General features: G+C 36.3%; 1 protein-coding gene across 2 annotated transcripts in view; it reads left to right on the top strand.

Moving 5' to 3' along the window:
• Positions 1 to 4,248: 4,248 nt before the first annotated feature.
• LOC127654940 (protein ITPRID2-like) overlaps positions 4,249 to 27,925 on the top strand; it is a 72,324-nt gene continuing 48,647 nt past the window's right edge. For both annotated transcript variants that reach the window (XM_052142511.1, XM_052142512.1), the window contains exons 1-2: positions 4,249 to 4,373; positions 27,176 to 27,369. In XM_052142511.1, the coding sequence (XP_051998471.1) occupies positions 27,213 to 27,369 (157 nt within the window). In that variant the 5' untranslated portion in view covers positions 4,249 to 4,373; positions 27,176 to 27,212. The remainder of the gene's footprint in view (positions 4,374 to 27,175; positions 27,370 to 27,925) is intronic.

Below are 27,925 nucleotides of genomic sequence, written 5' to 3'. Positions count from 1 at the left end.
ATTCTGAAGTTCACGTTGCCTCAATCTAATCATTGACAAAAGCGCCATCTTCTGATTACATGAAGAAACAACATCCTTTTTCACCACGTATTCCCATACTTTCAGGTATAGAATACAGAATATAATAGAATAGAATAGAATACAATAGAATAGAATAGCTAACCAATTTGCATTCTTATATTTGGAGTGTCTTGCCATATGATATAGGCCTATTCATCTTGAGCAGTATTTTTACTGTTAAGTATCCAATACAGCCTTATTACTTCACAAGAAAAATATTAAATATCATCAGCATGACTTGGACAATCCACAATTATAGTGAACTCATACAGTTCTGCAGTTTCATAGCATAAGTTGCTTTTGTTATTTAAAAAAAGACTTTGCATTTATGATGAAACCTATCCTGCTAAACAGCAAAACTGTAACTTCTGCTTGTAATAATGGAGGTATTTTTCTTAACGGGACAGATACTACCTCCTACTCGTATATCACAATAGAGAAAATGTCATCATTTAAAAGGAATAACAATTATTATGCACATCTGAGATATACTGCTTCAAATACTGAAGATGGTCCATAAATCAAGTTGTAACCATCCACTCAGGGGAGGATTATGACTAGCAAGGGCTCTGTGCCCAATTTCTTTTATTTTATTTTTTAAAATTTGCATATATTTACAGGGGCCATAATAAATTATGAAATATTTTAACTTTATCAAACACTTTAAAGGGATAATTCACCCAAAAATGATCACTCTTTTATTATTTACCCACCCTCATGCCACCCAAGATGTGAATAACTTTCTTTCTTCAGCAGAATACAAACAAAGATTTTTAGAAGAAATATTTCAGCTCTGTAGGTCTATACAATTCAAATTTCAATTAATATCTTCAGAAGCCATATAAGAATCAATAAGTGATATAATAGGTGTGGGTGAGAAACAGCTATCTTTTTAATTCATCTGAATGATGGGGTGCGTTCCATTCACAAGTGATCATCCCCACACCCTATTTCCTTCAAATACTTTACCATTGATGAGTGCATTGAAATATGAAGGTAGCTATTTTGACATTTTTTATTCCAGTACAGAAAAATAACTTTCACCAGGAGAAAGTACATCTCATACACATCGTGATGATGATGTAGAGGCTTAAGAAAGTCATGTATCAAATATAAAACCCACGACATTATAGGGATAAATAGTTGCTCCAAAAATGTAATTAGAAACAGGAAGGCAAAGAGGTTCTATAAGAGGGCTGGAGGCCCTGTTGAGGGGCCCTTGTATAAGCTGTGGTGCCCACATATTTAAGCATATACAGTATAAACATCTGGTATAAGGGCCCCTGGGTGCTGGCCCCATTGGCCCGGTTTGTAATTCACCTATGCATCCACAGGGTAATAATCTGAACACAATACCTCTTCCCATCTGTTTTATGGCAAAAGAACAGTAATTAAGATTCCACTGAGAAATGCTGGCAATACAATTCAATTGAATTAGCAATTACTTCAGTTTTGCGGAAACAAACAAGCATCACTGAAGCAAATTTTAGAGGGCGTATCTATTTTTCAATACATTTTTCTTTGTCAATTATTTTGAAACACATATGCAGACTGAAATAATAATATTTCAGATGTTTTCATCTTTTGACAAGTGTAATATGGTCTTTATCTGTTGATGGATATCCGTTACAACTAACTCGAGGGGTGTTGTAAATCAGCTGTGTCCTTTTCAACAATAGATTACATACACTGACCAACCATGCAGTAAAGTAAATAAGATGGATTGTGGTTTTACAGTCACATGGTTAGATCTGTATCACAGCCGCTTCATAACAGATGAACTGGTTGGTTAACCACTTCCTTGCCTGGTCAATGATGCAACTTCCTTGCAAATTGATTGTAAGATTTACTGTCTGGCATTTGTTGTTGAGACATTATGTTTAATTTACTTCCTCATAAAAAGATCTTTATTGTGTTTGTTCTGCCCAGTCTGTAATACAGTGAGACTACCTTATGGGTTGATCGGTAACCAAACAGCTGAGACACTTGGGGTATTTGAGACAAATGGGGTAAACAAACAAACAAAAAACAAACATTTGAAACCTAAATAAATTTAGTCTATTAACAAATATAAATGCTGTGTTCTTGGATGCATAGTTACTAGGAGAGTCTAATATGTATATATGCATTTATTTATATTCTCCTTTGCACACCATCTTGCATAATGCATCTAGTGTCTTGTGTACATTATCTCTTCAATGTGTTTGCAGCTGTTATTCAGGCCTTTCTACATAAATTACACAAAAACATCACATTTTATACCTCAAAATATAAAGAAAGATTATTATAGGAAGATTAAGATATTTTGTATTGTAACGTAATTTTAATGATGATTAAGCACATCCTCCTCTCCCATATTCTCATTACTGTTTTTTGTTGTTGTTGTTGTATTGTAATTTCCATTATTTTAGTTATTCTCATTACTTTTATACAGTATTTATTTTATTTGAATGTTTATTTTAATATTTGGGTCATTGACATTGAAATATAAGGTTGTCCGAGGGATAAAAAATCTTAATAATCTAGTTTCAAACATGAGTCATAAAAATGTTGTTTCATACAATTCGAAAAATATTTTTAGCATTTTCCAAAACACACACACGTTGTGTTTCCATGTTTTATGGGGACTTTCCATAGACATAATGGTTTTTATACTGTACAAACTTTATATTCTATCCCCTAAACCTAACCCTACCCCTAAACCTCACAGAAAACTTTCTGCATTTTTACATTTTGAAAATACATAATTTAGTATGATTTATAAGCTGTTTTCCTCATGGGGACCGACAAAATGTCCACACAAGGTCAAAAATTTCAGGTTTTACTATCCTTATGGGGACATATTGGTCACACACACACACACGTGCATACACATACACGCTCACACACACACACACACACACACGCACACACACACACGCTCACACACACACACACACACACGCTCACACACACACACACGCACACACACACGCTCACACACACACACACACCACACGCTCACACACACACACACACGCTCACACACACACACACACACACACACACACACACACACACACACTTTTCAAAATGTATGAAACCAACATGTACAAAAATATTTTAAACTAGGCTTTTAAGATTTTGTATCCCTCAGATAACCTTATTTTTCAATGTCATTGACCAAAATATTAAAATAAACATTCAAATTGAATTCAAATTTATTTAATGATATGTGGTGTACCCACCTATTAAAAGGTATTAAAGGGATAGTTCACCCCAAAATGAAAATGATATCATCGATGAGTAAATGATGATAGAATCTTTATTTTGGGTTGAACTATACGTTTAATTGGTGTTACCTTTTAATAGGTGGTTTATGCCATCTCAGATGTGTATGACTTTCTTTCTTCTGCAGAAGACAAACAAAGATTTTTAGAAGAATATCTTAGCTCTGTAGGTCCTTACTTTAGTGAAGGAGCAGATTTAGAGTAAAAAATGATTTAAATATTGTCCTGTTTCTCACCTACCCCTATCATATCATATCACTTCTGAAGATATGTATTTAACCACTGGATATATATTGTATCATACAATTCAAGAAGTTTATCAAGAAGTTTTCTCATGGTATGACCTGAACAAAATATTCAGTTTTATATTAAAATGTAAAATAGCAGACCCCTCCCCCCCACTCCCCTTTTTTATATGTTGTTGTTATTGTTTTTTTCCTCCTGAGGGTTACACCACATGACTTATTTACTTCAAGCCCCTGAAAAATAAGTACAAATGACTTTTAACTCAGTAATTGAAAACAGGTTAATCGCAAAAGATGTGAATTAAAGTAATTGTTTTGTGTGAATTGCACTGTCAATGTATTTATTTTATGTTCAATGACTTAATAGATCTGGACAAAAAACAATGTCACGTCATTGCCCCATTTATTTAAATCATTAAAAAATGAAAGACAGTACAACTCATACTGCTATAATGTATCATTGTTTTATCACATTATTTGTTCACTATAAAAACGAGACCAATCTGATTTGACGATGATTCAGTCAACTGCAATTAATTCACATTACAAGTCCTGGTGTTACACAATAAGACCACCTGCTGTTGTATTGTGCACTACACGTCTTCTTCCAGCAGGTTTCAGGCCAGGCGTACTTTTGGGTTCTGTCTCGCCCATGTTATTTTACTTTTCACTCTTCTTGTTTCCGGAAGCGGAAGCATTGCACTTTATGAAGTTTTGGAATAGTTTGGCAGATGCTTAGGTGCACGAGATACTTCGTAATTGTCTGCGCGCTTTCAACAACACGTCCTATTGAGAGATGGTAAGATTAAATTTAATTCCCTGCTTGTTTTTAGACTTAATACAGTTGCTTTCTCTGTTGTTTGCAATGCTTACTGTTAGTAATTTTTGCTGTCGTGTCGTAGTTGCTCGATTGAGGGTTTTTTTTTTCTTCACGCGCAAGCCTCACTGACATACTCAAACCGCTCGTGCTGGTTTAACGCGTTATTTATAGTGCCTTTTAGCACGCGATTACTCTCGCGCGGTATTGTAACGTTTATCAACACACTCAGATAAGAATATTTTTTTTCACCTATGCAATGCGCGTATAATGAATCTGGCATAAGACAGTGATACAGACAAAACAGCAGCCTATTACCATTCACGTTTTAGAAAAGGAAAGTGAAGGGACCCCTAGAGTGACGGACTTTTAGAAGATGCATTTGTGTTCCGTAACAGAATATTCTCGAAAACATTTTTTATTTTTCCTCTGAATGCATCCATTGGTTAACACTGATGACCATGTGTATGGATCATGTCCTTGTCGCTTGCATCACCCCTACTGTATGTTTTGTCTGGAAGGCTACCAATAAGTTTAGTTATTTGCCTTTTTAGATGTGTTGTAGTTCCTTAATGGGCTTGAACTCCTGAGATGTTTATTAGAATGCTAACTGGATGCTTTTCATAGTTGATAGTATAGTATTTCACTCTTTGCATTCTTAATGTATTACTTATTAGCCTGGAAGGTCTTGGACAATTCTATGCTGTCTGTTGATTACAAAAGAATGTCAAAAGAAGATCTCATTTTCTGTAGGCCTCCCAAAAGTCTCACTTAAAGTGGAATATGTATTTGGGATTTGTTTATTTTACGAAGATCATTCCAGATGAAAGAATGATCAAAAGACGACATTTCTGGAATTTGACTTTTTGTTGTTGTGCTGTACAGAGAAGCTTGGTTTTGGCCGATCAAACAAACTTGGCTAGCATTTAAGCCTTCAGTCATTGTCAGTGTGTCTAGTTTAGTCTAATGGCCCTCAAATGTACCTATAAGTACATTCCACCCTTTCCTTATCATGACTACTTTTACGGTTTTAAGTGAATATTGAAAAGCAGGAAAGCTCTGTGCTATGCAAACATGAAAGGCAGGAGTACTCTCTTCTGGGTGTCTTCAGATAACATTGCTCAGGTGTTGTAAACACAGCTGACAAGTGTGTGAGAGAGAGGGGGGGTTGAGTGCATAAGAGAGCTGGTGTGTGTTTACAGAGTTAACGCAATGTGTGAATCCATATACCGTCACGTGATTTACCGCATTCCTGCCACAGTGTTGATAATATAAACATGTGAAATCCTCACAAATGTACAGAAACAAAAGTAAAATGTTGGCATTGTTCTCTCTCCTTCATGTCACTACGGCCTCATATAATTAGTTTTTTTTTTGTGCAAAACAAAAAGAGAATGGACATTTGGACAAATCATTTTGCAGTGCTTATTTTGTCCACTTTGAAGCTTGACACTATAAATCAGTATCCATTTCTGTTGTGTGGCAAACAACCATTCCTTTAAGAGAAAGCAGCAGTAGCGGTTTGGAAAAGTGAGCTGATCAGTTTTAGTTTTAACAGGTCTCGATTTGCTTTTCATGGAAAACATGTCACACAAACTACACAAAAGGTGTGGCTCTGTTTCCTTTACTGCGTACAATTATTTACAATGCAAAGTTTGATTATATTGAAGAGAACTATTTTTATCCCGGCAACTGCATATAGTCAGATCTAGATTCCATATAGATGTATATGGCTTGATGTCCTGTAGTTTCAGTACCATGTAAGGTACAATTATATAAACCATCAGCTGTAATATACTGGCATTAGACCTACAAAACAGAGGTAACACATAGACTGCTGATGCAGTGTTATTGTTACACAATGAAAGGAAGTCTGTGTTGCTGTAGTGTTACACAGACTTGTGTAGGTTAGTAGGGTTTCTGATGCATTTTAGCAGCAACTGCAGCCTCCTGCTTCACACTTTGATCTATGAAAGAGAAGCTTCTTACATACAGCTTAAAAGGACAGTTCACCTAAAAATAAATTTACTCACTCATTTACTCACCCTCATGTTGCTCCAAACCCATATGACTGACTGACTTCTGTGGAAGACAAAAGACGATGTTAGGCCGAATGTTAATCACCATTCAGTTTCATTGTGTGGAATAAACAAAAACAACAATTTATTTGTAAAACAAAATGAAAAACAACAGACTTTTGACCAATGTGCTGTACAATGAAAGATTATAAAATGACAAATTTAAAATACATAAGAGAAAAATAAACAAACAAAAAAACATTTATCAAGACTCTATATGACCAAATGCCAGAGGAAAGATGTGTTTTTAATTGAGATTTAAAAATAGGTATAGTAGGGTTCGTTGTTATGTGCAAGGGCAAACTGTTCCAAAGCTTCAGGGCAGTGACTGCAAAAGCACGATCACCTCTTAGCTTTAACCGGGACCTGGGAATAGTCCAAATCATCTGATCAGAGGACCTAAGTGTTGCAATGAAAGTGAACTAAGGCTAACATTTTCCTAACATTTCATTTTCACAGAAAAAAGATAGAAGAGGCTATTTGCACTATTTTCACCCCTAATCAAGTACAAATATACAGTATAGGGGCATCACTGCAGCATGTTAATTGTGTTTATTAATAATGCCTCTTTTAAACCCTTATTGTTCTATACAATCAAATATTTATCAAAAACAATAAAAAATAAACATTTAATTCTAATCATGCGTAGCATGTATGAGTTAAAGCCCTTAGAGTCTCTCTCCTTAATATTCTCTCATTTAAAGATGCTTTTTACAGAAATGCCGCATTTCTTAAAGAGACAGTACCAGTTTTTAGCACATATTCAACAAATCAATGTAAATACCTGTAAATAGGACAAATTATGCAATTAACATATAAGAAAATATAATATATGCATTTAGGGGTGGACATGTTGAACTGGTAGAAATTTGGCAACCGGTATGCATTTTGGATTATCCTCCGATAATACACGGCGTGGCAAAACCGCCAGAGAAATTGTGGAGGAAGGCGGAGTGGCTTTATGTGAGACTGAGAGAATTGAAGAAACAGGGTTTTTCAGGTACTGACCATTTTTCGGTGGCCGCCAAAGCAAATTCAATGATATTGTTCTGGCATTCAGAACATGTGTCTCATCAGACACACAGCTGTGTATCTCTGAAGCATGAAAGTGTGCGCAAGTCCAGCATGCTTCCAGACTGGGCTCCACAGACACTTGCACTACTCAATCCAGTTTCTATCTGATGAGGAAAACAACTAAAACAATGTGTCATGCACCAACAATTATGTGCCATCTGTCATGCAGATTTTTTAAACTATACATTAGGGCTGCACAATCAGTCGGAATAAAATGGAAACCGCGATATGACCTTGTGCGATTTATTAATTGCAAAGGGCTGAGATGTAATTAAATAAATAAATAGTCTGCTCCATTCAAAGTTTATTTGCGCTGCTCTGTCCAGTCTATATTAAATTAGCGCATTGTTACAGTGTTTTCAGAGCGGTTCTGTGCTCCACAACTCGGGGAAAAAGTAGGAAAAAGCAGAATTGAACCCGGGTCGTCTGCACGAAAAAGCACATACCATTGTTACACCCTACACTACTGCAGCAACACTAGGAGCACGGGTTGTCCTTAATATCTGTTTTCACCAGACTATTGGAGTGCAAATAGCTGTGCTGTGTGCAAATAGTCACTCCGGAAAAAAAGTCATACGCTTTTTAAAACATGAGAAAAGACTCTGCTATAAAAATATCAACTGTAGTACACTAGCATATAGATGGTCTCAAAGATGACAGACATGAACTAAGCCACAAACTCTAATTTTGACGTCATGGAGGCTTTTAAACCTCTGGGGTCGACGGACGCGCCGGCGATTCCTGTTGTATTTTTCCGAATACTTCTCAAACAAACATGAAACGTAAGTCTAAAGAAAGTTTAAAATGTCTACTTTTAAATAAAACGATTCAAATTTAAATCAAATATTCTCCTGCAATATAATCTGTATGAAACAAAGCGATGTACAGTTTCTCCTGGCTTAGCTAATTATCCCTAATGTGATCACACCCATGGGCAGAAGGTGCTATTTATACGATAATGTGCTGAGACAATCAATGCAGATGGTAAACGTCCCCGACTGTGCCTTAAAAACATCGTTCATTCACTTTTCTGTGCGTTTGGAAGATAGCACGATACACAGGAGAGGAAGCTCCTGGATAGTGACGAAGAGTTACAATTTTCCAGCCGAGGATACAATTTCGGATGAGTAAGTAATTTAGTTTTACTTACATATTAGTTGACATGCTATTTTATATAAACATGTGCATATTTTACAAGTGGGACTGTTTCCAGACTTGCCAGCCAGGATTCAGAGTATTGAAATTTGAAATATGTCCTAATAGGCAAGATTTAGTTACAGTTAAATGTTGTATCGGCTAAAGCAGGTATTTAAATTGTATGCTGTATGATATAAATATGATATGTAATATTATATAAAATAATATGAATGTTTATATTTTAACTAGTGTTTATGCTGCCTCATTATCATCAACGAAGCTTGTGCTTGCAAATATCTGTTCAGGTGTAAATGTGTCAAATGTGATGTAAATATGCCCATATTAGAAAATCAGCATATTATAATGATTTCTGAAGGATCATGTGACACTGAAGACCTCAGTAATGATGCTGAAAATTCAGCTTTGATCACAAATTGCATTTTACAATATATTCAAATAGAAAACTGTTCTTTTAAATTGTAAAAAGAGTTCCCAATATCACTGTTTTTACTGTATTGTGGATCAAATAAATGCAGTCTTGGTGTGCAGAAGAGACTTCTTTTTAACGGTAGTGTAGGTCTTTATGTAAAGAGAATTTATAGTTCCGATTACTTCTTTTAACTTAACTTGATTTTGATCATTAAGTCTCACATTCATTCTCTTTCTGTCACATTCCTCATTGATAGGCCCAGGGGAGAGGTCTTTAGTCTCCTCAGGTGTGAAATACAGCAATATTCATGTTAATTCATGCCTCCTCGCATATGACCTTTCTAACACTAAAAGTGTCTTACAAAAGTTAAATTACTAAATTGTTTTGTATGAATGAGTGATCAGGATGGTTTTTTACATCATTTTGTAGCAAAAACTCTTGGCTGCAAGATCCAATTCTCAAAAGTATTGTGGACAAATGTTGAGTATGTGTTACATAGCTTTATTTCAATGACTTAAAATTTTAGTTTTTTCAAAAACCATGCATAATCTTTATTTTCTCAAAAATACAAACATGTACACACATGTTGCTCACATATTATTGTAGCCCAGTTTGTGCTGAATACAGTGTTATCAGACTTTAGAAAAGGGCACAAAAAAACCACAAATGTCAAGGCATGTCATAACTTCTCCAGGGCCCAAAACACCCTCAGACCCCAAAGGGTTAAGAAATGTTTTGCATTAAGATGACAGTAATCCTGACAAGTGAAACATTTTTGCAAAGTCACAACTAGTTTACCTGGTCTCTAAGGCTGGTTGCCCCAAGGCTGGTGCTTTCATTGCAGTAGTATTGTTGATGATATGTGCGGGCGGTATGACAAACTTTTATCCAATTTTAAATAATTGAAAATGCCTTTTTTGGAAAATGCATTGAATTCAATTATTTTAAAATTTTTAAATAGTTAATCTCATTTGAGTATTTTCTCTCTATATTTGGAACTTCATGGACACAAGCCAAAATATAGGATTGTACTTAACAAATTTAAAGTCTGGCATCAGTGCAAAAACAGCTTCACATTATGTTACACTTGAGATGAAAACAAAGGACTCAAAACAATTAAATAAATTTGTATTTAACCGGAGACAGAGCGCTTGTATAAAAATGTATTGGAGAAATTGGAACACTCAATATGGCAGATGTGCAAAATGGAAGTCCCACCTTACAGGTAAAAGAGCTGGGGAAAATTTGAGACCGATTTCTGATATGGTGGCCGATATAGTTAATTTTCCAGTTTCTTTTCAGCCATCTAGGTGGAGTAAAGAACATTTTATTTAAGATGGGTTTTTTTTTTAAATGTAGAGATTTAAGTTAATTTGAACTGATCATATATTTTATGTATAAAATATTGATCTGAAAATTAACTAGTAACTTTAGCTTGGGTTGCTGTGGTATACCGGTTTCACGGTATACTACGGTATGAAAATTGACGGCTATAATAATTTGCACATTTGATTATCTATGATATTGAGAAGAAAAAAAAAGAACAATGCCACGGTTCTCCCATGTGATGTAATGACAAACTCACAATCAGCTAAAGGCTTCTCATCTGCACTTTCGCACGAATGTAACGGAACCAGTTCGTGCTAATGATCTGCTCTTCTCTCTCGCTCGTGTGCAACAACCCTCAATATTCTGGAGCACAGACCTTAAAACTGATGTGACCAATTTCAATTTTAGTGAGACTTTTCTAGACTTTTCTTTTCTAGCATTATGGAGGAAGTCAAGTCATACCTCTCAAACAGTAGGCAAACAGCACTGAGGAAAAGAGCAACATTGTGCTTTGCGCTAATTTTGTTTTTCATTATACCTCATCACCTTTACAAAATTGTTTCAAGACTTTACTTAAGTAAAAGTAACTGTTATATTTTGACAAAATGTTATAGTTTCATATGAAATGATCTACAGGTAGAATCTATTAGACCTCATTTTACATCAACAGTGGCAGTTAAAGTTTCAAGGTCTGTTTCAGCTAGTATTTATTTTATCATACATACTATAATTTGTTGTTATTATTATTACTATTATTCAAGACTAGCTACACTGACCTAACCATGGTAATGAGAAGCCTTTCCTCCAGTGTAATATGTAATGTAATGCACTTGGTGCATGCAGGCACGGATTTAGAAAGCAGAGGCCCCTGGGCACAAAATCTTGGAGCCCCTCCCCTCCCAGAACTCGTGACAAAATCTCACACAGCATCTTCATTTTTAGAAACAGTAAAAGGAAGCTGTGGGTTTTTCTTTAGTTTAAAACAAAACCACTTTCTCCAACTCCATTTCTTGTGATGTTATCTGTGACAGCAAAGGAGATCTATAAATATCTTTAAAACAAAAGACAAAATGGAAACTATCACGGAACAAAATCAACAGAATGTTTTGCAATAAAGCAGATTAAAATCTATGAAAATACAGACTAATAACATAACTAAGAATAACTATAGTCATGTCTGTACAGTCTGTCAAAATCGAACTAGCTTCCCACAGTGACCACAATTGTATCTAAAGAGCTGATAGTTGAGCACCTCTTTTTCTCTCTCTCACTGTCTCTCCCCATCACGGAGACACAGATGATCAACGATCTTCTCTGCAGTGAACTGACGGAAAAAGACGAAAGATATAGGCTACTTTTAAAATATTATGTGAAATATTACGTGAAAGTACCCTGAACTAGAGAATGACTCCCACATATTATGCATTGATAAGCCTAGACCGCATATCTGCATCTATAATAATCAGGGTTTTTAATAAGGGGAAAAAGTAATAGATAGACCTACATTTTGAGGCTGTCAAACTGGTAATGTACGTTAACCTACCCGTCACCGCCGGGTCTCTGCCGCCTTCAGCGGCTTCCGAAGCACCTGCTTCGTTTTCGGTCTCAAATGAAGTCGGAGACTGTGGTGGTGGGGGGCACTTGAACAGGAGCCGACCTTTGAAAAAAGTGGAGATGGTTGGAATATTTCTCCTAATTAAATCCTCTCTGCTATCCTTCTCCCTTTTAGCTTTCCGTTTTGTGGCTCCACTGCTCCACAGTTTTTTATCCATGTTGTTTGTTTTTTTGATGTCCTCAATTCTCTTTTTTTCACACTATCTTCTACCACCGGTCTTGCCGCTATCAAAAGTTTCCGCGGTAACCTGACTCATTGTCATCATCAGACACAGCCAAAAAACTGATCATGATACTTTTTTGTGTGCAAATAAATTCTTGTTAACACACATACACACAAACAAACACGCACTCATTAATTCATTTTATTTTAAAGAAAAAAAAAGAATGAGGCCACACAGTTAGTGGGGTCTTGGAGGCCCCCGGGCACCGGCCCAATCGGCTCGGTGGTAAATCCGGCCTTGGATGCATGTCCCTGTACTTGAAAACCATGAACAAAACTATGCAACATAAAAGGAAATGTGACCCAGGATACATTAAATACAGGTTATGTTTTTACAATTGCGGATCACCACTGAATTTCCAATGTAAAATATGGGTCCTGAAGCAAAACCAGTTGAGAACCACTGAGTTAAAGGTACAGACAGGAGCAGTCTGGCTGTGCTGTCACGCACCTACAGTATATGTTAATTATTAACAATCATTGCTATAATTGTATAGCGCCTTTCTCAAGACCCATAGTTTCAAAGCAACTTCACAGAAGGTCATGCATTAACTGAAAATGAAACTGTAATGTAGAGTCCTCATTGTGTTAGTAGTTCATTTAACATGCTATGCTTACATGTAAACTAACATGCTTTAGTTATATAACATGTTCTAGTTACATGCTATTTTTTCATGTTTATAATTTGGTTTATTATTATAATTCTGTTAGCTTTCTTATTTATTTTATTTTTTTCAAAAGTGAGACTTTTTTTTACACATATTTCAATAAAAAAAAAATTCAATTCTAATAAATCGTTTGTTCAACCAAAAAAAAATAACTTCTGTTTTCAGAAGTTAAAGGTCATTGTAATTCATAATAAGAATTGTGTAATACTGTATAACGTGAAACCGTGATGTTTTCTGAAACTGTTATCGTACCGTGAAAATCTCATACCGTTGCAAACCTAGCTATAGATGTTAAAAAATAAATGCAGTGGAAAAAGTACAATATTACAATTACAATATAAGACATTCTGAAATGTCATGGAGTGGAAGTATAAAGTAATAGAAAATGCCATGGTAATACTCAAGTAATGTACAAGTACCTCTAAATTGTGTAAGTACAGTTTTCTTGCTTATCAAAACATCAGCAATATTTCACTGTTAATGTATAACAAACAGTCTCATACAATAACTTGTGGTTTGCTGCTGCTGTATTCTGCTATACAAGTTCAGGGGAACTGTCAACGGTGGAAAACCAGACTTTTATATTTTGTAAATGCAACAACTGGAATTGATCGGTTGAAAGGGGGTACCTAATTGCAAATCCTGAGCAAAACAGTTTGGTGAATACATGTTTACACCCAAAATGATGGGTTCATTGTTTATTAACTTTCCAGTATGTATTTCACAAACTAGTTAGCAATTTACCGTGAAGACACTGCTCAACTCCGCCCTGTCTGCAGAGCCACCATCAGCTCATTGTAAGCTCTGTATACAATAGTGTCGGAGCACACTCTAATGGATAAACTACGTAATGACACCAATTATAAAGCATTATTTTCTGCATTATATGTTCTGACATTTTTTTCCATATTTCGCATATCTGTAAACATACAGTGATACCTATATATCGGTGAAAGGCTTATTTCGGTGGACCAATATATCGGTCAGGCACTAACCTCTATGATATACCATCGTACAGCCAGCCCTAGTTGATATATGACTGGTAATATGACCCTCAAATATTTTAATGGCATTTTGAAGCCTTTGACAATTGGTTTTTTTTTTTCTCTTTAAATTTGTGTGAAAAGTTTAAATGTGAAAATCTGTAAGTATGCAGTACTTGTGCTTTGCACAGTGCGGTTGTTCTGCATTCAGTTGTGCTATTGAAAGTATCTGGAATTAGAGGGATCGCTCATCATGATCTATGAGGTCCTTGTGTTATGATGTTTACAGTGTTGTTCTGAGGAAGTGTGGCAGTATGATGAATCTTACATTGGTTTATCTCATCATTTCCCTCCAGTTGCTTTTCATATTTCTTCCATAATAAGATCCTTAGCTGAGGCCCAGTTCCCGGGATTCAAGCCAACCCTCATCTGGGTCCGATGTCACTGCTGTTCATCATGAGGATGTGTGCGTTTGGATCTTATGAAAATTAAACAGATTACTTCAGCAAAACAATGAATATCCCATTTCCACTGCCTTTTGTATTTTGCTCTAATTTACCCAGAAATAATTGTAAAAATAAATGTCGTCATTTACCCTCATGTTTTACCAAACCCATATGTTTTTTTCTTCCATGGATCACAAAAAGAGATGTTTGACAGAAAGCCTCAGTAACCGTTCACTTTCATTGTATGGGAAAAAAATAGATGCAGTGACAGTGAATGGTGAATGATGCTCACATTCTCTTTGGTTGCATGGATGAAAGTAAGTCCTGTGGGTTTGGAATGACATAAAGTTGAGTAAATTATGAAATAAAGGTTGTTGCCTATGTAGAACATTCCAAATCCATCACTTTTTGAGGTTCCATGACTGTTAGGATGCTGTCTGTGGAAGCAGCTGCCTATGTAGCCAGTAGGCAGCAAGGCAGCTCATTAGGTTTTGCAACCAAGCATTTGTGTGATGCTGGGAGTCAGGGATTTCAGCTAAAAGGTGTGAAATTACAGCCTCATCCTGATTGAACCACAGTCTCTCTTAGTCTGCTATGCTAATGTTAACACCCTGGGCTCTCCATATGTTTATTTCACACTGAGCAAATTGAAACCCTGGGAACCGCTGACCTTGTTTAGGCTAATGATTAAACAGTTTTATCATAATGCTGGTACATGGTGTCTCTCTATGGCTGGAACTTTCATAAACAGGGGCCCAGGGCCGTTTCTAGGCGTAGGCAAACTAGACGGTCAAGTAGGACGCCATCAGCTGATTACCGCATTGGCTTTGTTCTACTCTGCCTCTAGTTGTATTTATGTTGGACAACTAGATGCTACAAATCTGATGCTCTTAAATATGAAAACAATGTTGTTTTACTGCATTTTAGTCATTAACTGCTCGATCAACAGTCAACAGTTCATGCCTTGAGGTATTTTGTTTCAAACTAAGATAATCTAACTAACTGGTGCATTGCATGCACTGTGCTGTTTTGATTAATAGATTGCATCAGTTCTCCAAATGCTAATCATGTACTGTACTTCCCCAAATCGCCTCTTGGGTGGTATAGTTGCTTTGACAGAATGTCCTCTTGCTTTTGCCAGCTGTAAAGCCTTACAATCTGTCAAATGGTTTGTTTGACCTTGTACGTTACCTTGGCACCCCGCTTTTTCTCATTTACTGTTCTGTTTCAAACTCCAGGAAACGCTGTGTCCAGAATACAAAGTGTGCCATAAAGTAGATACTTGGATAAAAAATAAAAAAACTGTGATCAATGTGCCAATACTGTGCAGCAAGGCAGGGGAACACAAAACAGTTTTTGTTTTTATCTGTTGGTTGCTTGTGTAAATGAATGTAGCGAAAGGGCTGCACAGTTAATTTAATAAATAATTGAGATTACAGTGTTTCCTTATGCATTCAGGAGTGGTGCTGCGCTGCTACTTAATTATGAGCACCGCTATTATCTATTGACATTTCACATGGTTCATTAATATCCATGATACAACATAACACTTGCCAGCACTAGTCAGTTGCGCACTTTCTACACTGTGTGCAGTCGAATTGGACAACTGTATGAAGCAAAAGGGACCCCAACATATACACGCACGTATTCACAGTGAGGTCATCGTATAGCAACCCATCAAAGGCTGTTCGCGAGTGTGTACACATACACAATAGAGAAGCAGGAGACCCAACACGATACCACTTTTAGCGGAAAGTCTTTTGTTCTAAAAATATATTTGGCAAAGTTAGTAGAAATACAGGGCTCCAGACTGCGAGTACAGAGTTTGCCAACTCTTGTTGTTTATGTGCGACACGTCTGTTTTCTGTTTCATGAGTATGAGAAAAACGGAACATAATGTAACAGCACTAGCCATTACCAGAATCGATTATCAGCCAGCTCAAAGAACAGAGCAGTGCCAGCACAGAGCATTCTCACCCACACAGCACAAATCATTATAAACTGCGCTGTGAGAAACGTGGTGCAAGATGCGAAACTCGTTTGAATTTGGCTGTGGAAAAACCCTATGAAAACTCTTGGTGTCTCTTGCCCTTGGTGATTTAATGAGTTTTAAACCATGTTTAACAGTACACCATTACAAACAACACTGACCAGAACATAAATTATTTGGTTGTACAATCCAAACATCACCACCCTAACAAAATTGTACCTTGGATTTAGTGTTTGGTGTTAACAATGGTATTTTGGCACATGTGCAATGTGTTATATTTGTATATACAATTATGTCGGTTTCAAAAAAGTTTCTATTTTGTTTTTATAGTTTCTAAATGTATAGTTTCTGTCACTTCATAACAAAAATGCCATAGTTTTCTTGAAGTTTCTTACTATCGTAGGAAGGATCCATGCTTTGTTTTACCCACATTTTTACAGGTGGTACTGTTGCATTGTCAAAATCAATATAGAATAATGTCTTAATTTGTATTAGTTTCTATCAGTAATTATTATTATTTGTTTTTAATTATGGACAAAAATTATAAATTTTTCCACTGTTGCTACTTGCTACCAAATCAGGCACTGTCATCTGTAGAACTTGGCGGCACCATTGCCACTGCTGTCATATGGTAGTCTGGGGCCCTGTAGTGGCATGTATGTTCTGTTAAATAGGTTTATATTTTCTATTGATGTTTATGTTTAATACATAGTGAAAGTGATTTTCTGAGTGTCAAAAGCTCCCAGTAAATAATACATACACATTACACTGGATTTTGATTTACTACTTTGATTCAACTTGAAGTGTGGATTTCAGCATTACATTTTGGTCTGCTCCTGTTGCGTTGCCATGCCTAACATGTTCTGTTTACAAAGTGTTTTTTGTCTCTTGCTTGTAGGAACATATTTAGCATTAGGGCTGCACAATCAAATAAATAATCGAGATTACTTTTATTGCTACTGTGACTAACTAATCGTAAATAGTGTCAATTACATCATAATGTAAGCAAATACATTGAAAATAAACAAAACTACAGGATGCAAAACATTTTTTTTATAAATTGTTAACTTTTAATGACATTTCTGTGTACTTCTGTATGATAAACAATTTTGGTACCGTGTAAGGACACCTCTTAATGTCAAAGTAAAATCTGGGGTTGCTGCAAAAACACATATGATAACTGCTTGATGTAATTTCATTCTCTTCTGCTAACACTAAAAGTGAACTGTAATGAAAGTATCTTGATTTAGACTGGAAAATAGTGAAGTTTCTAACCCCTTGTACTCTGAGACTTATCAAATTATGAAAACTTTCTCTGTAAGTGCCACCTGCAAAGTCTCTTGAGCACAAGCTGAGTTTAATGTGGTCTGAATTTATTGGCACAATTGGTCTTCTAAATCGCAGTCTGAAGACAAGCGGAAAAAGACTTAAAATCGAGCAGAGTGAGTTAATTATCTAAAGTGCCATTACTGTAAGCACTGTCACATTTTCAAAACAAAAGATGGTCATATCCTCAGAACAGACATTTTTAGTAAACATTTTTCTGGTTGCATGACAAAGGAACGTTTTTAACTTATGGAAGCACTCTCCTTTGTCCATCAATCTCTTTCTAAGGTAAAAGAAGTGATAAATTTGAGACTTAGGCTAAATCACACCAAACATGTTTTTGTGCCCATCCGTGATGCTTTTCAATTGTATTCCTATGTAAACACTTGCTAGACAGATGCCTTTTGACTGTTGTGCAGCGTCTAGCCTAACTCACCATCTTGCGCAGGATCACCACATTTTTTAGACCCGTGTCAAGTTAAAAAGAGTGTTAATGTTAAAAAAAGTGTCTTGAGACACCTGCGATTATGGCGCTGTGTCTAGTTTTTTTTAGCGCAAGGACATGCTGCATTAGTCACATTGCACGAATAAGGTTGGAAACATGCGCTACGCTAGTACATGAAAGCAAATGTTCCTAGCGCATTTTGGTTGCTTTCCGACCATAAATCATAGCGCAACCCAAGCACGTGTTGCATTCTCCGCCTCAAGGGGTGCTATAGTGAACATTAGCATAAACTGGCTTTTATAATTTTTATTTTCTTAGCAACAGTTTGAAGAGAATCCTGCTGAGCAAGTTAGATAAAATCGATGTTCATAGCTTATGTATGTTTATAAATCCGAAAGTAACTCTGTTGCCCCCTTGAGTACTGGGGTTGATATCACAACAGCAAGACCACACACAAACATGTTTGGTAAGACTACTATCCATACTTCCCTAATATAGTATGCCAAAAATATTATGCCAGTGGAGTAGGATGTCCAAATCCTCAGTATTCATAAAACGGTAAGCCAGAAAGACCTGGATGACCTACTTTTTCCAAGATTCTGAAATGCACGTTGACTAGACACATTATTATCCCATAATGCCTCGAGAGCTGAGGAGCTGGTCATGTTTAAACGCTGCATGCAGTGAACACGAGTCTGATGGCTGTTCTCAAATGTAAGTGCTATATATACCTCGGAAGTTGATCCTTGTGCTTAAATGGTGTTTGTTTAACAAAACCAGAGTAGAATAATTTCACGGTTGTTGTTAGTACGTCATATATTCGCTTCATGGGACAATGCCTATGTTCCCGGATTATGACTGTAATCTATTCATACTGCTCACTTGGATACCTTAAGAATGTACTGTTTTACCGGCCGAGAAGTGCGTCCTTCATAAAAACACAATACTGTACAAACTCTGACAGTACGCGATTTCAGACACCGCTACTGTGCTTGCAATGCATTGGCCAAGCATTCGTGTTTGTTTCTTGCCTAAAGAGTGCAAAGTTTCGGCACTGAGCCTGTTTTGCCACACATTGCATAGTGAACTCAGCAGAAAATATGCTGACAATGCTCTGTAAAGATTATTTATCAAGATAATGTCTCTATCCTGTCAACCTCTTTATTAACATGATCCCAGAAGTTTTATTTTCTGAATAGAGTTGCAGCTCTGTTTAGCTGCAGAAACCCTGTCTTTGTGAAAGCTTAATGCTCGCCTGCTTGCAGTTACGCTGCAACTTTGCCTTTTGTATGTGCTGCAGATGTAGGATGTGTAACGGGGCTAAGAATGTTTTTTGCTTACATTCCTCAGAGTGAAATCTGATGGTTCACTGCATGCAGACTTCGATCTTTGTGAAGATCTAGAGCATTTTTCGCTGGGAAACTCAGAGCTGGGCTGGAGCAATATTGCTCTGTTTTGTTTTAGATGTACCGCAAGGCTTTATATTTGGCCCTAAACATTTCCTCAAAAGCACCACTTTTCATCCCTGTGGGACTTATGGGAGGTTTACAGAGTAACCTTTTCTTTCATAGGTGCTGAAACAATACCACAATGGATGACTGCGTCAGTTTGCAATGTTATTTCACAGGCTAGGCCTGCATGAAGGGCCCAATACTAAAGGTCACTGGGGGTGGCAATTCACCAAGGCACTGAAGCAAACTGGATATTGTGTTTCTAACTTGGGAAGAAAACATTGCAGGTGTGGTTCAAAAAGAGCAGCTTGCTGTGACAGAATTGGGTAAGCCTTATCTTGTTCTGCTTTGAAGCACATGACATCACTAGCTTCATGGTTGCAAGATAACATTACTTTGAGGTCACTGGATATTCTTTCTTAAAATCAGTTGTGTGCTTTTTCCACTGGAATATATTTTTTGAGCTGTAGATTAAAAAAACACGATAAAATTAAAATACTATCATAGAGACTCGAGCTTATGTTGTTCCAAATCCATATGAATTTCTTTCTTCCGTGGAACACAAAAAGATATGTTAGGCAGAATGTTATAGATACTGATGGCCTTAGACACCATTCACCCTGGTGACTCAAATGGTAAATTAGACTATTTTATAGGTGTAGCAAGTTATTACGTAATTACAAGACAAACATTTTTGGGCAGATATATTCCTTCTTAATAAGACAAAAAATGTGAATTAAGCAATTAAATGGGGTCAATTTATATTTCATGATGACTTTAAAGGTAATAGAAAAGTGTTAGTACTGAGAATCTGTATGGAATGGATATGGTCTTTGTGTGAGCATCTTGAATTAATTGTTGGCTGTTTCTTAGAATGCGCTTTGATTGTTTTTTTTTTCCGTTTGTGGTGTGTATTACTTGTTTTTGTTTGGGTCCATTGGGACGTTGGGGACGGACAGAGCAAATAACTGGTGAGATTTGGCAAAAGGTGTGGGAACTGTGACATCCTCAGTTCAACAGAAAGAGGTCATAGAGTGTGTGCATGTGTGGGGTATAAACAGTATTTAAAAAATAGACATGGTTTTTCAGGCAAATGAGCGGTTGTTGGCAGGTTTGAGCAGTATGATTATTCTAAGTACTTAAAGCAAAAATTTGTGTTTATTTTTAATGTTGTAAATATTGTGTGAAATAAGTGGTCATTTGATTTCAGCAATTTTGTTTGTATTTTATTTGCTGTCATGAAAGCTCAAGTGGGTGATATCTGCACTACTCGTGGTACAAAACGGAATTGCTAAAATAATGACCTCAAACCTCATTGGTTCTCATTGCATCTCATGACAAAATGTCATATGTCATGTGATGTCATGTCACACGAACCAATGAGGTTAGATGTTATCAACGAAGCTGCCATTTTTAATTTCAGCACTTTATTAATGATTTTATTTGAGTGTACAAATAATGTTGCTTTGTTCATCACACAAAGTGATCGAATGGCTTCAAAAGACTTAATTAGTTATGAGTCGTATTGATTACATTTACTATAGTTTTATGGTGTTTTTTAGAGCTTGACAGCTCGGGGTCACTATTGACTTCCATTATATGGTAAATAAACTATTAAAAAAATAATCTTTTGTGTCCCATGGAAGAAAGTCATACAGGTTTGGAGTGACATAAGGGTGAGTAAATAATGACAGAATTTACATTTTTGGATAAATTCTACCTTTGTATATCGGTATTGTAATTGTAAATCTGCAGGAAAAACATTGCAAGTATATTGTATTTGTTAACTCACCCAGCCCTACACAACCATCACTATAGGTAATTCAAAGTTCATGACAAAATCCCAGCTGGATTGCTGGAGTTAATGGAATTTTCTGTTTGCATTTTTATTTGTGTGATGTTTTCTGCTAAGGTTTTTGCCCCGGGGCAACATGACTCCGTTAGCATGCCCTATCTGTGCTGTGATTGGTGCATGGGCAGCATAACTGATGTTGCCTTGTCAATTATTTATGTGAAGTCACTGCTTTTCCCATCTGTCTTCCCAAGTCTTTACCCATTTAGACTATGTTAATCTCTCAACAAATTGCAGGTCTAAAATGATGTGGAAAGCACAAATTTAACAACTCCTTTTGTTTCTGAAAGGTAATTTAGCATGTTGCTCTCCACATATTAAATATGGCTGCTCTTACATTACTATGAACAAAATACTTTGTGTTGCCTCTTAAAGGAATATTATGGGTTCATTAAATGTTAAGCTCAATTGACAGCATTTGTGGGATAATGTTGATTACTACGATAGTTAATTTCGACTCGTCCCTACTAGGGTTGCAGCGGTATACCGGTTTCACAGTATACCACAGTTTGAAAATTGACAGTTATCATACCATGTACATTTGCTTATCCATTTATTTTCAAAAGGAAGACTTTTTTTTTACACAAACTTCAATCAAATAAATGGTTTCAAGTTTCAATTATAATAAATTGTTTGCTCAAATAAATAAATAAAATAATCCTTCTGTTTTCACTGATAATAGTAATTGTGTAATACCGTATACCGTGAAACCGTGATATTTTCTGAGACGTTATCATAAAGTGAAAATCTCATACCGTTGCAACCCTAGTCCCTACATTTAAAAAAGTAAAAATCGAGGTTGCAGTGAGGCATTATAGGCTTATAATTTTATAAAAGCACTTAAATGAATTCTTCTGTTAAAACTCATGTATTATTTGAGCTGTAAAGCTGTTTAAATTAGATTTTTACAGTCGTTTTAGGGTGTCTGTGTTTGTTGACATTACATCGTCATGGCAACAAAGTTTTAAAATTGCCTGTAACTTTACATAGAAAAGTTATCACACTGTGTTTACATCCATATTGTTTATGTCTTGTGGCTAAACTTTTGAAAAAGTATTTTATTGTAAAAAAAAAAACAATTAGCCACATTTACTTCCATTGCACTATAACCCATATTATTTGCTTTTTTTTTTTTTTTTTTTAAGAAAAGGAGGGACAAGTCAAAATACATTTTTGTGGTAATCAATATTATGCCAGAAATGCTGTTGATTGAGCTTAACTGATAAAATCAATCAACACACTTTACTGGTTTGAAAATATTTGTATTGGAATTGGTGTTTTTTTTATATTTATGGCAATCTACTAACTTGTTAGTGCAAAATGATTTGTCTTATGTTCATTGTGGCCTTGTTTGAAACTAGAATTGCGACTAATAGTTGCAGCATTTGCGTAATTGAGACATGAGTGGACATGCTGTTCTAGCTTTTATCTCTGGCTGATCAAACATTGACATAGAGAGGGCCTATTTGTGTAATAGTTTAATTAATCATTTTGTGTTGTGAATGAAGAGCTCATTTTTAAAAGGGAAAAGAGAGTTTGACATGACTTTAATAGAGTCTATGCTAGAATTAATCGTTTGCCACCTTCTAACTTTCCAAGTAAACTTGAGTCCAAAAATAACAAAAGCTCTGAAGTTGGTTTACATTATTGACTCAAAAACAGTTAAGCAGCTTAAACTGAAACTGGGAGTAGTTCTTCCTCTTGTTTTCCCATTTAGATTTGTCTTACCAGCCCTACTTATCAAAATTAAGTTCAAAATCCTAGAATATTATTACATGACACTCTTTTAATACTTAATTTTGATTGGTCGATCGCTATGTTCTCCAGTCAAGTACAGTATATAAGGATAAACTGATGAACCAGTATGGAAAGGCTGTATGGTATTTGAATTTCTGTTTATTTTAAAGGTATCAAGACATGAGGAATCAGATTTTCCTTGATCTTTTGACATATAAGAGGTCATTGTACTATAAAATATACTCATGTAAAACTGAAGTGTCCAATACACTTAACATTGACATTAAGCTTACATTAGATGTACTAATATCAATTGTAAAACTGATTGCTGCTTCGTGATCGGCTCGTAACAGGCTGCATGTGTGACATGACACGAGATTAAACAACTTTGACAACACGATGTCGGAAAAGTACCGCCTACTTGGTATGGTGTATTTTGGGCTGAGGAAATTTATCCGATTTCTGAAGCTTCTGTCCTCAACTATGGAGAACGGCTGGTCATCCAGGGCCATGAATTCCATAATTTTCCTTTTAATTGCTTTGGTCTTTTCGCTGCTCATACCAAAGAAAGATAGGAAAGGCTGCAGATTTGTGGCTGGCTCTGAACTCTGGCTAGCTTTAGCTGCTTTCCTTTTTTAGCTTCTTCAAACTGGGCATGTTCAGCTGGGTGAAGTTTTTTTTTTAAGTGTCTAATTTTAACGTTATCGTGGTGTTTCCTCCACGGTTTACTTTAGCCTTATAATTATTACAAACTGCGATCTCGGTGTCAACTTCACTCACAGTGAAGAACTTCCATGCCAACGACATGTTTACATGCGGCTGTGACGTTATTGCCTGTGCTGCTGGGAACAAAATGGACTGGCTCGGAATTGGAAAGACGTGAGGCTGACCGGCCGATCACCGGGACGAGCATGTGGAAAATCGGCTGATTCCAGTCCCTGGTCGGTCGATCGGTGCATCTCTAGTTCTATTGCTTTTGACGTGACTCTACTCTTGCATCCGTTGTAGACAAGGTGTGAGTGTTTACTGTCATGCTTGAGAGGAACAGTTGAATATATTTGGATGCAATATGTTAGATATGTGTTATGTGTAAACCCTGACATTAAGTTTTATAATGTTGTTGAGCTGGTTCATTCTCTTCCGATTGAGTTTAAAAAATGGCTGATGTTTGCCGAATAGAACAGTGGGCATTTATGTTGAAGTTGAAGGTGCTTATGCCAAAACAGAGCGTTTCAGACAGAGGGCCAAAAACAGGGTGGAAAATTGTCATTTATTACTAAATTATGACTGTTTTAATGCAACAAAAAAAACTTTACTAACGTTATCAGTGGACCTCAGGGAAGATAATAAAACTATTAAAAGAGCTTTTCATGACCCCTTTAAAACGTTGTAAAAATGTGTAAAAGTATGTAGCGAAGTGATATGAAACTGTAACGCTACCAGCAAACTTGGAGTACCTTCATAGCCATGCAGTTCTAGAAAATAAATCAACATCCTGGAACGTTTTTCAACCAATCAGAAAATTAATTCAGCAAAACTGAGATATCATTTTGAGACCAATGTCTTACATAGATGTGCAAGTTCCATGTCTCTCAAATCACATTGCGGTCTCTTTCTTTTTGTGTAATAAAACAAATTCAACTCCAGTAAATATTTTATGTCCATTAACTCCCAAGTAGCCAAGTAATAAGTGGGATTATGTACAGTCAGTGGGTCATTATAGCTAAATAAACCCACTTCAGGGTGATACAAGACTTTATCATCCTGACAGGATTTATTTTAGTGACCCATTGAATGTGCATTATCCTATTTTAAAGTCTTTCTAGAAAGTCAGTCCACTGGCGGCCATCTTTGTAACACTCTCAGGAAGCTATTTCCAGTCATGAAAGTGCAGCTTCTATTTACTTGAATGGGGCAACACCAAAATCTCAAACGGTTGGTCAACATTATGATCAAAGAACAGATTTCAAATCGGCAGTAAAATCTTACCACACTGGTATCCTCAGATTATGCTAAAAAATGGCATTTTCCCAGCTTGTATAGCTAATGTGTATGCTTGTTCTTTAGTTGATTGACAGACTATGTCTATCTAAAAGGTGATTGGCTCTTTTACCTTTAAGACAGGACTTCTTTTTACATCCATTGACTGCTGGGTGTTCCAATTTCTCCCATTCATTTTAATACAAGTGGCTATTCTGCCTACATGCATAACATTCTGATTCTGTGATCAAGCAGGGATATTCTCTGATGTTGAGTACTTTCCTTATATCCATGGGACTTTGTTAATAAAATGTGGTGGTTTACGAAATTTTCAACATATTCCTGCTTGTATATGAAAAGGAGTCTAAAAATAGGCACAAGCTATTAATAGTGTGTGAACTGTGGGAGATTAGAACGCTGTATTATAAATCCATCTCTTTTGGTCAAGCTCATCTGTTCATACAGACAGTGTGAGATCCAAAACAGGAAATGACTCTGCACCAGCTTGTAATCTTTTAACTAAACAGACATTTCCTGCTCAACTTGTTTTTTTTACTTTTCGTTTCTACAATCTATCCCAGCCAATCTCCCCTAATTATTTTTCTAAGTGAAACCTATTTCTGTTTGCCAGATCCTTCAGCATTCAGAACATATGAAAGCAATGTCCCATCTGTGCAGTGTTCGTTCAGACTGATCTCTCAGTGAAATCAGAAATAGTAGGGTGACTTTTCTTTAGCTAAATTCGGTGCCTACAAAAATGTGAAACACTGCCTCCGTTGGCCAAAGATGTCTGGCATATGGGCATGTGAGAGCTTAATTTTGGGGATAATTGTCTATGGAGGGCTGCCAAAAGCGAGCTCTAACCCACTAACCAAACCCTAAACTTAAACTTTACCATCAGTGAAGTAACAATTTAATGAAAGAGGGAAAAATGCAACCTCCGAATAAAGCTCGTCAATGATTATGCAAACTTTACTTCCGGGTTTTAACACTGGATCTGAAGCCAGATCTCCCACACTACTGACGCAACACATTTTCGGGTTACGCAAAAGTGGAAGGTAAACTTCTCCAAAAAGGAAGTGGGTTATTTCCTGTCAAGTCAAATACATTTCAGAGACTTTCTTGGTTGGAATTCTGGATTATGTTAATATGTTTTCTGATGGAAGATATACAAGAATGATGATTAAAGCCAAATTTGTAAATACTGTAGATCAATATTTACCAAGCAATCCATTATTTTGTGGAGGGGAGTGACAATTGACACTTAAAATGACAATTTTGTGATTCTGTGATTTTGGAAGGTCGATAAAATAACCTTTTAGATAGATGGCAGCATAATTATTTAATTTTTACACAGCGATTGGTTCGTGTATTACTAAAATCAGCTTACTTCAGGACCCCTTGTTGCATTAGATGTTAATGGTGAGAGTCCAAAAATTTAAATATTTTTTTATTTTAACTTCAGTTTTTTCAAAGTTGGAGTGTCTATAACTCCAAGTATTAAATCTATATTAATATCCTTATAGATTCTGTTTCAGAACTTTATTATTTATATCTTCATTTTTAAGGCCCTATGTGGTTAAACCCCAGAGAAATGGGTCTCTTAATGTGGCTTCGCCTGTAAATTGTACAATTTTAGAAGCAACATGAGAAATGCTGTCCTGGAGGATAGTTTTCGCACACTTTTTGTTTTGAGTGTCTGTCTATCACACATTCAGTTTTCTTTTAACACCTTAAACTTCACATACAAATGCATCAAAGACTTATTTGCTCTTTTTACGTAATTGTTCTTGAAGATGTCAAACAAGCTGATTGATTATATGTGCTGATATCTGTGCTGCATTTTCATCGTAGAATTGGTTTAGATGGGTTTGTCTTTATAGGAAGTACTCAAGATGTATTATTTCTTTGACACAAGACGGCACTCTTCTTTGGCCCTGCCATCAATCCCCCCATAAGGGGGACCTGCTCATTGTCGTACCATTCAGAACTGACTCTGTCCCTACTACACATCTCTGCAGGTGACCCGCCCCCCACTGTAGTATCCAAGCCAAGGACATGGAGGAGTGCCAGTCTTCCCCAGCCATATTTAAGAGGAGGGCCTGGGCTGAGAGCCGAGACTCCTGGCAGGCTTCTGAGTCGCAGTACCAGGGCACAGAAGAGCCACTCTCTGCCAAGCCTATGGAGGATAAGCCTTCGGCAGCCACTCAGCCAGGTACAGCATTTATCTAACTACTTAAATTTATCCCAATTCTGTGATCATTGTTTGGTTGTGTGTGTGTGTGTGTGTGTGTGTGTGTGTGTGTGTGTGTGTGTGTGTGTGTGTGTGTGTGTGTGTGTGTGTGTGTGTGTGTGTGTGTGTGTGTGTGTGTCAACCATCATTCCAGCCAAGTAGATTCAAAACATTTTCCACACTGTTTCTTTTTTTATATATATATGTATTTCTTTACCTTTTTAAAAACATGTTAATATATGGAAAGTGCTTCTACAGAGACTTTTGGGAACAATTTTGATTGATTATTTTTTATATGAGTTTTGAAATGAATCGAACTTGGCAAATCTAACACCATCTTTACTGCTAAAGTTTAAACCAGGGACAATATTAAAACATCTAATGTGAGCCAAGGAAGGATCGTGAAACAAGTCATATAGTCTCCACACAGTCTGTGAAACTAGTATGTCATATATCATAAATATTTGATAAATCGCCCAGCTTTACTTCATACGTCACTATTAAGGCTGAAAAATATTCTGCATAAGTACTTGAACAC

This window comes from Xyrauchen texanus, chromosome 14 (assembly GCF_025860055.1).
Source record: "Xyrauchen texanus isolate HMW12.3.18 chromosome 14, RBS_HiC_50CHRs, whole genome shotgun sequence".
Lineage (NCBI taxonomy): Eukaryota > Metazoa > Chordata > Actinopteri > Cypriniformes > Catostomidae > Xyrauchen > Xyrauchen texanus.
The sequence above is the reverse complement of the archived record's forward strand: the minus strand, read 5'-3'. Positions and strand labels throughout refer to the sequence as shown.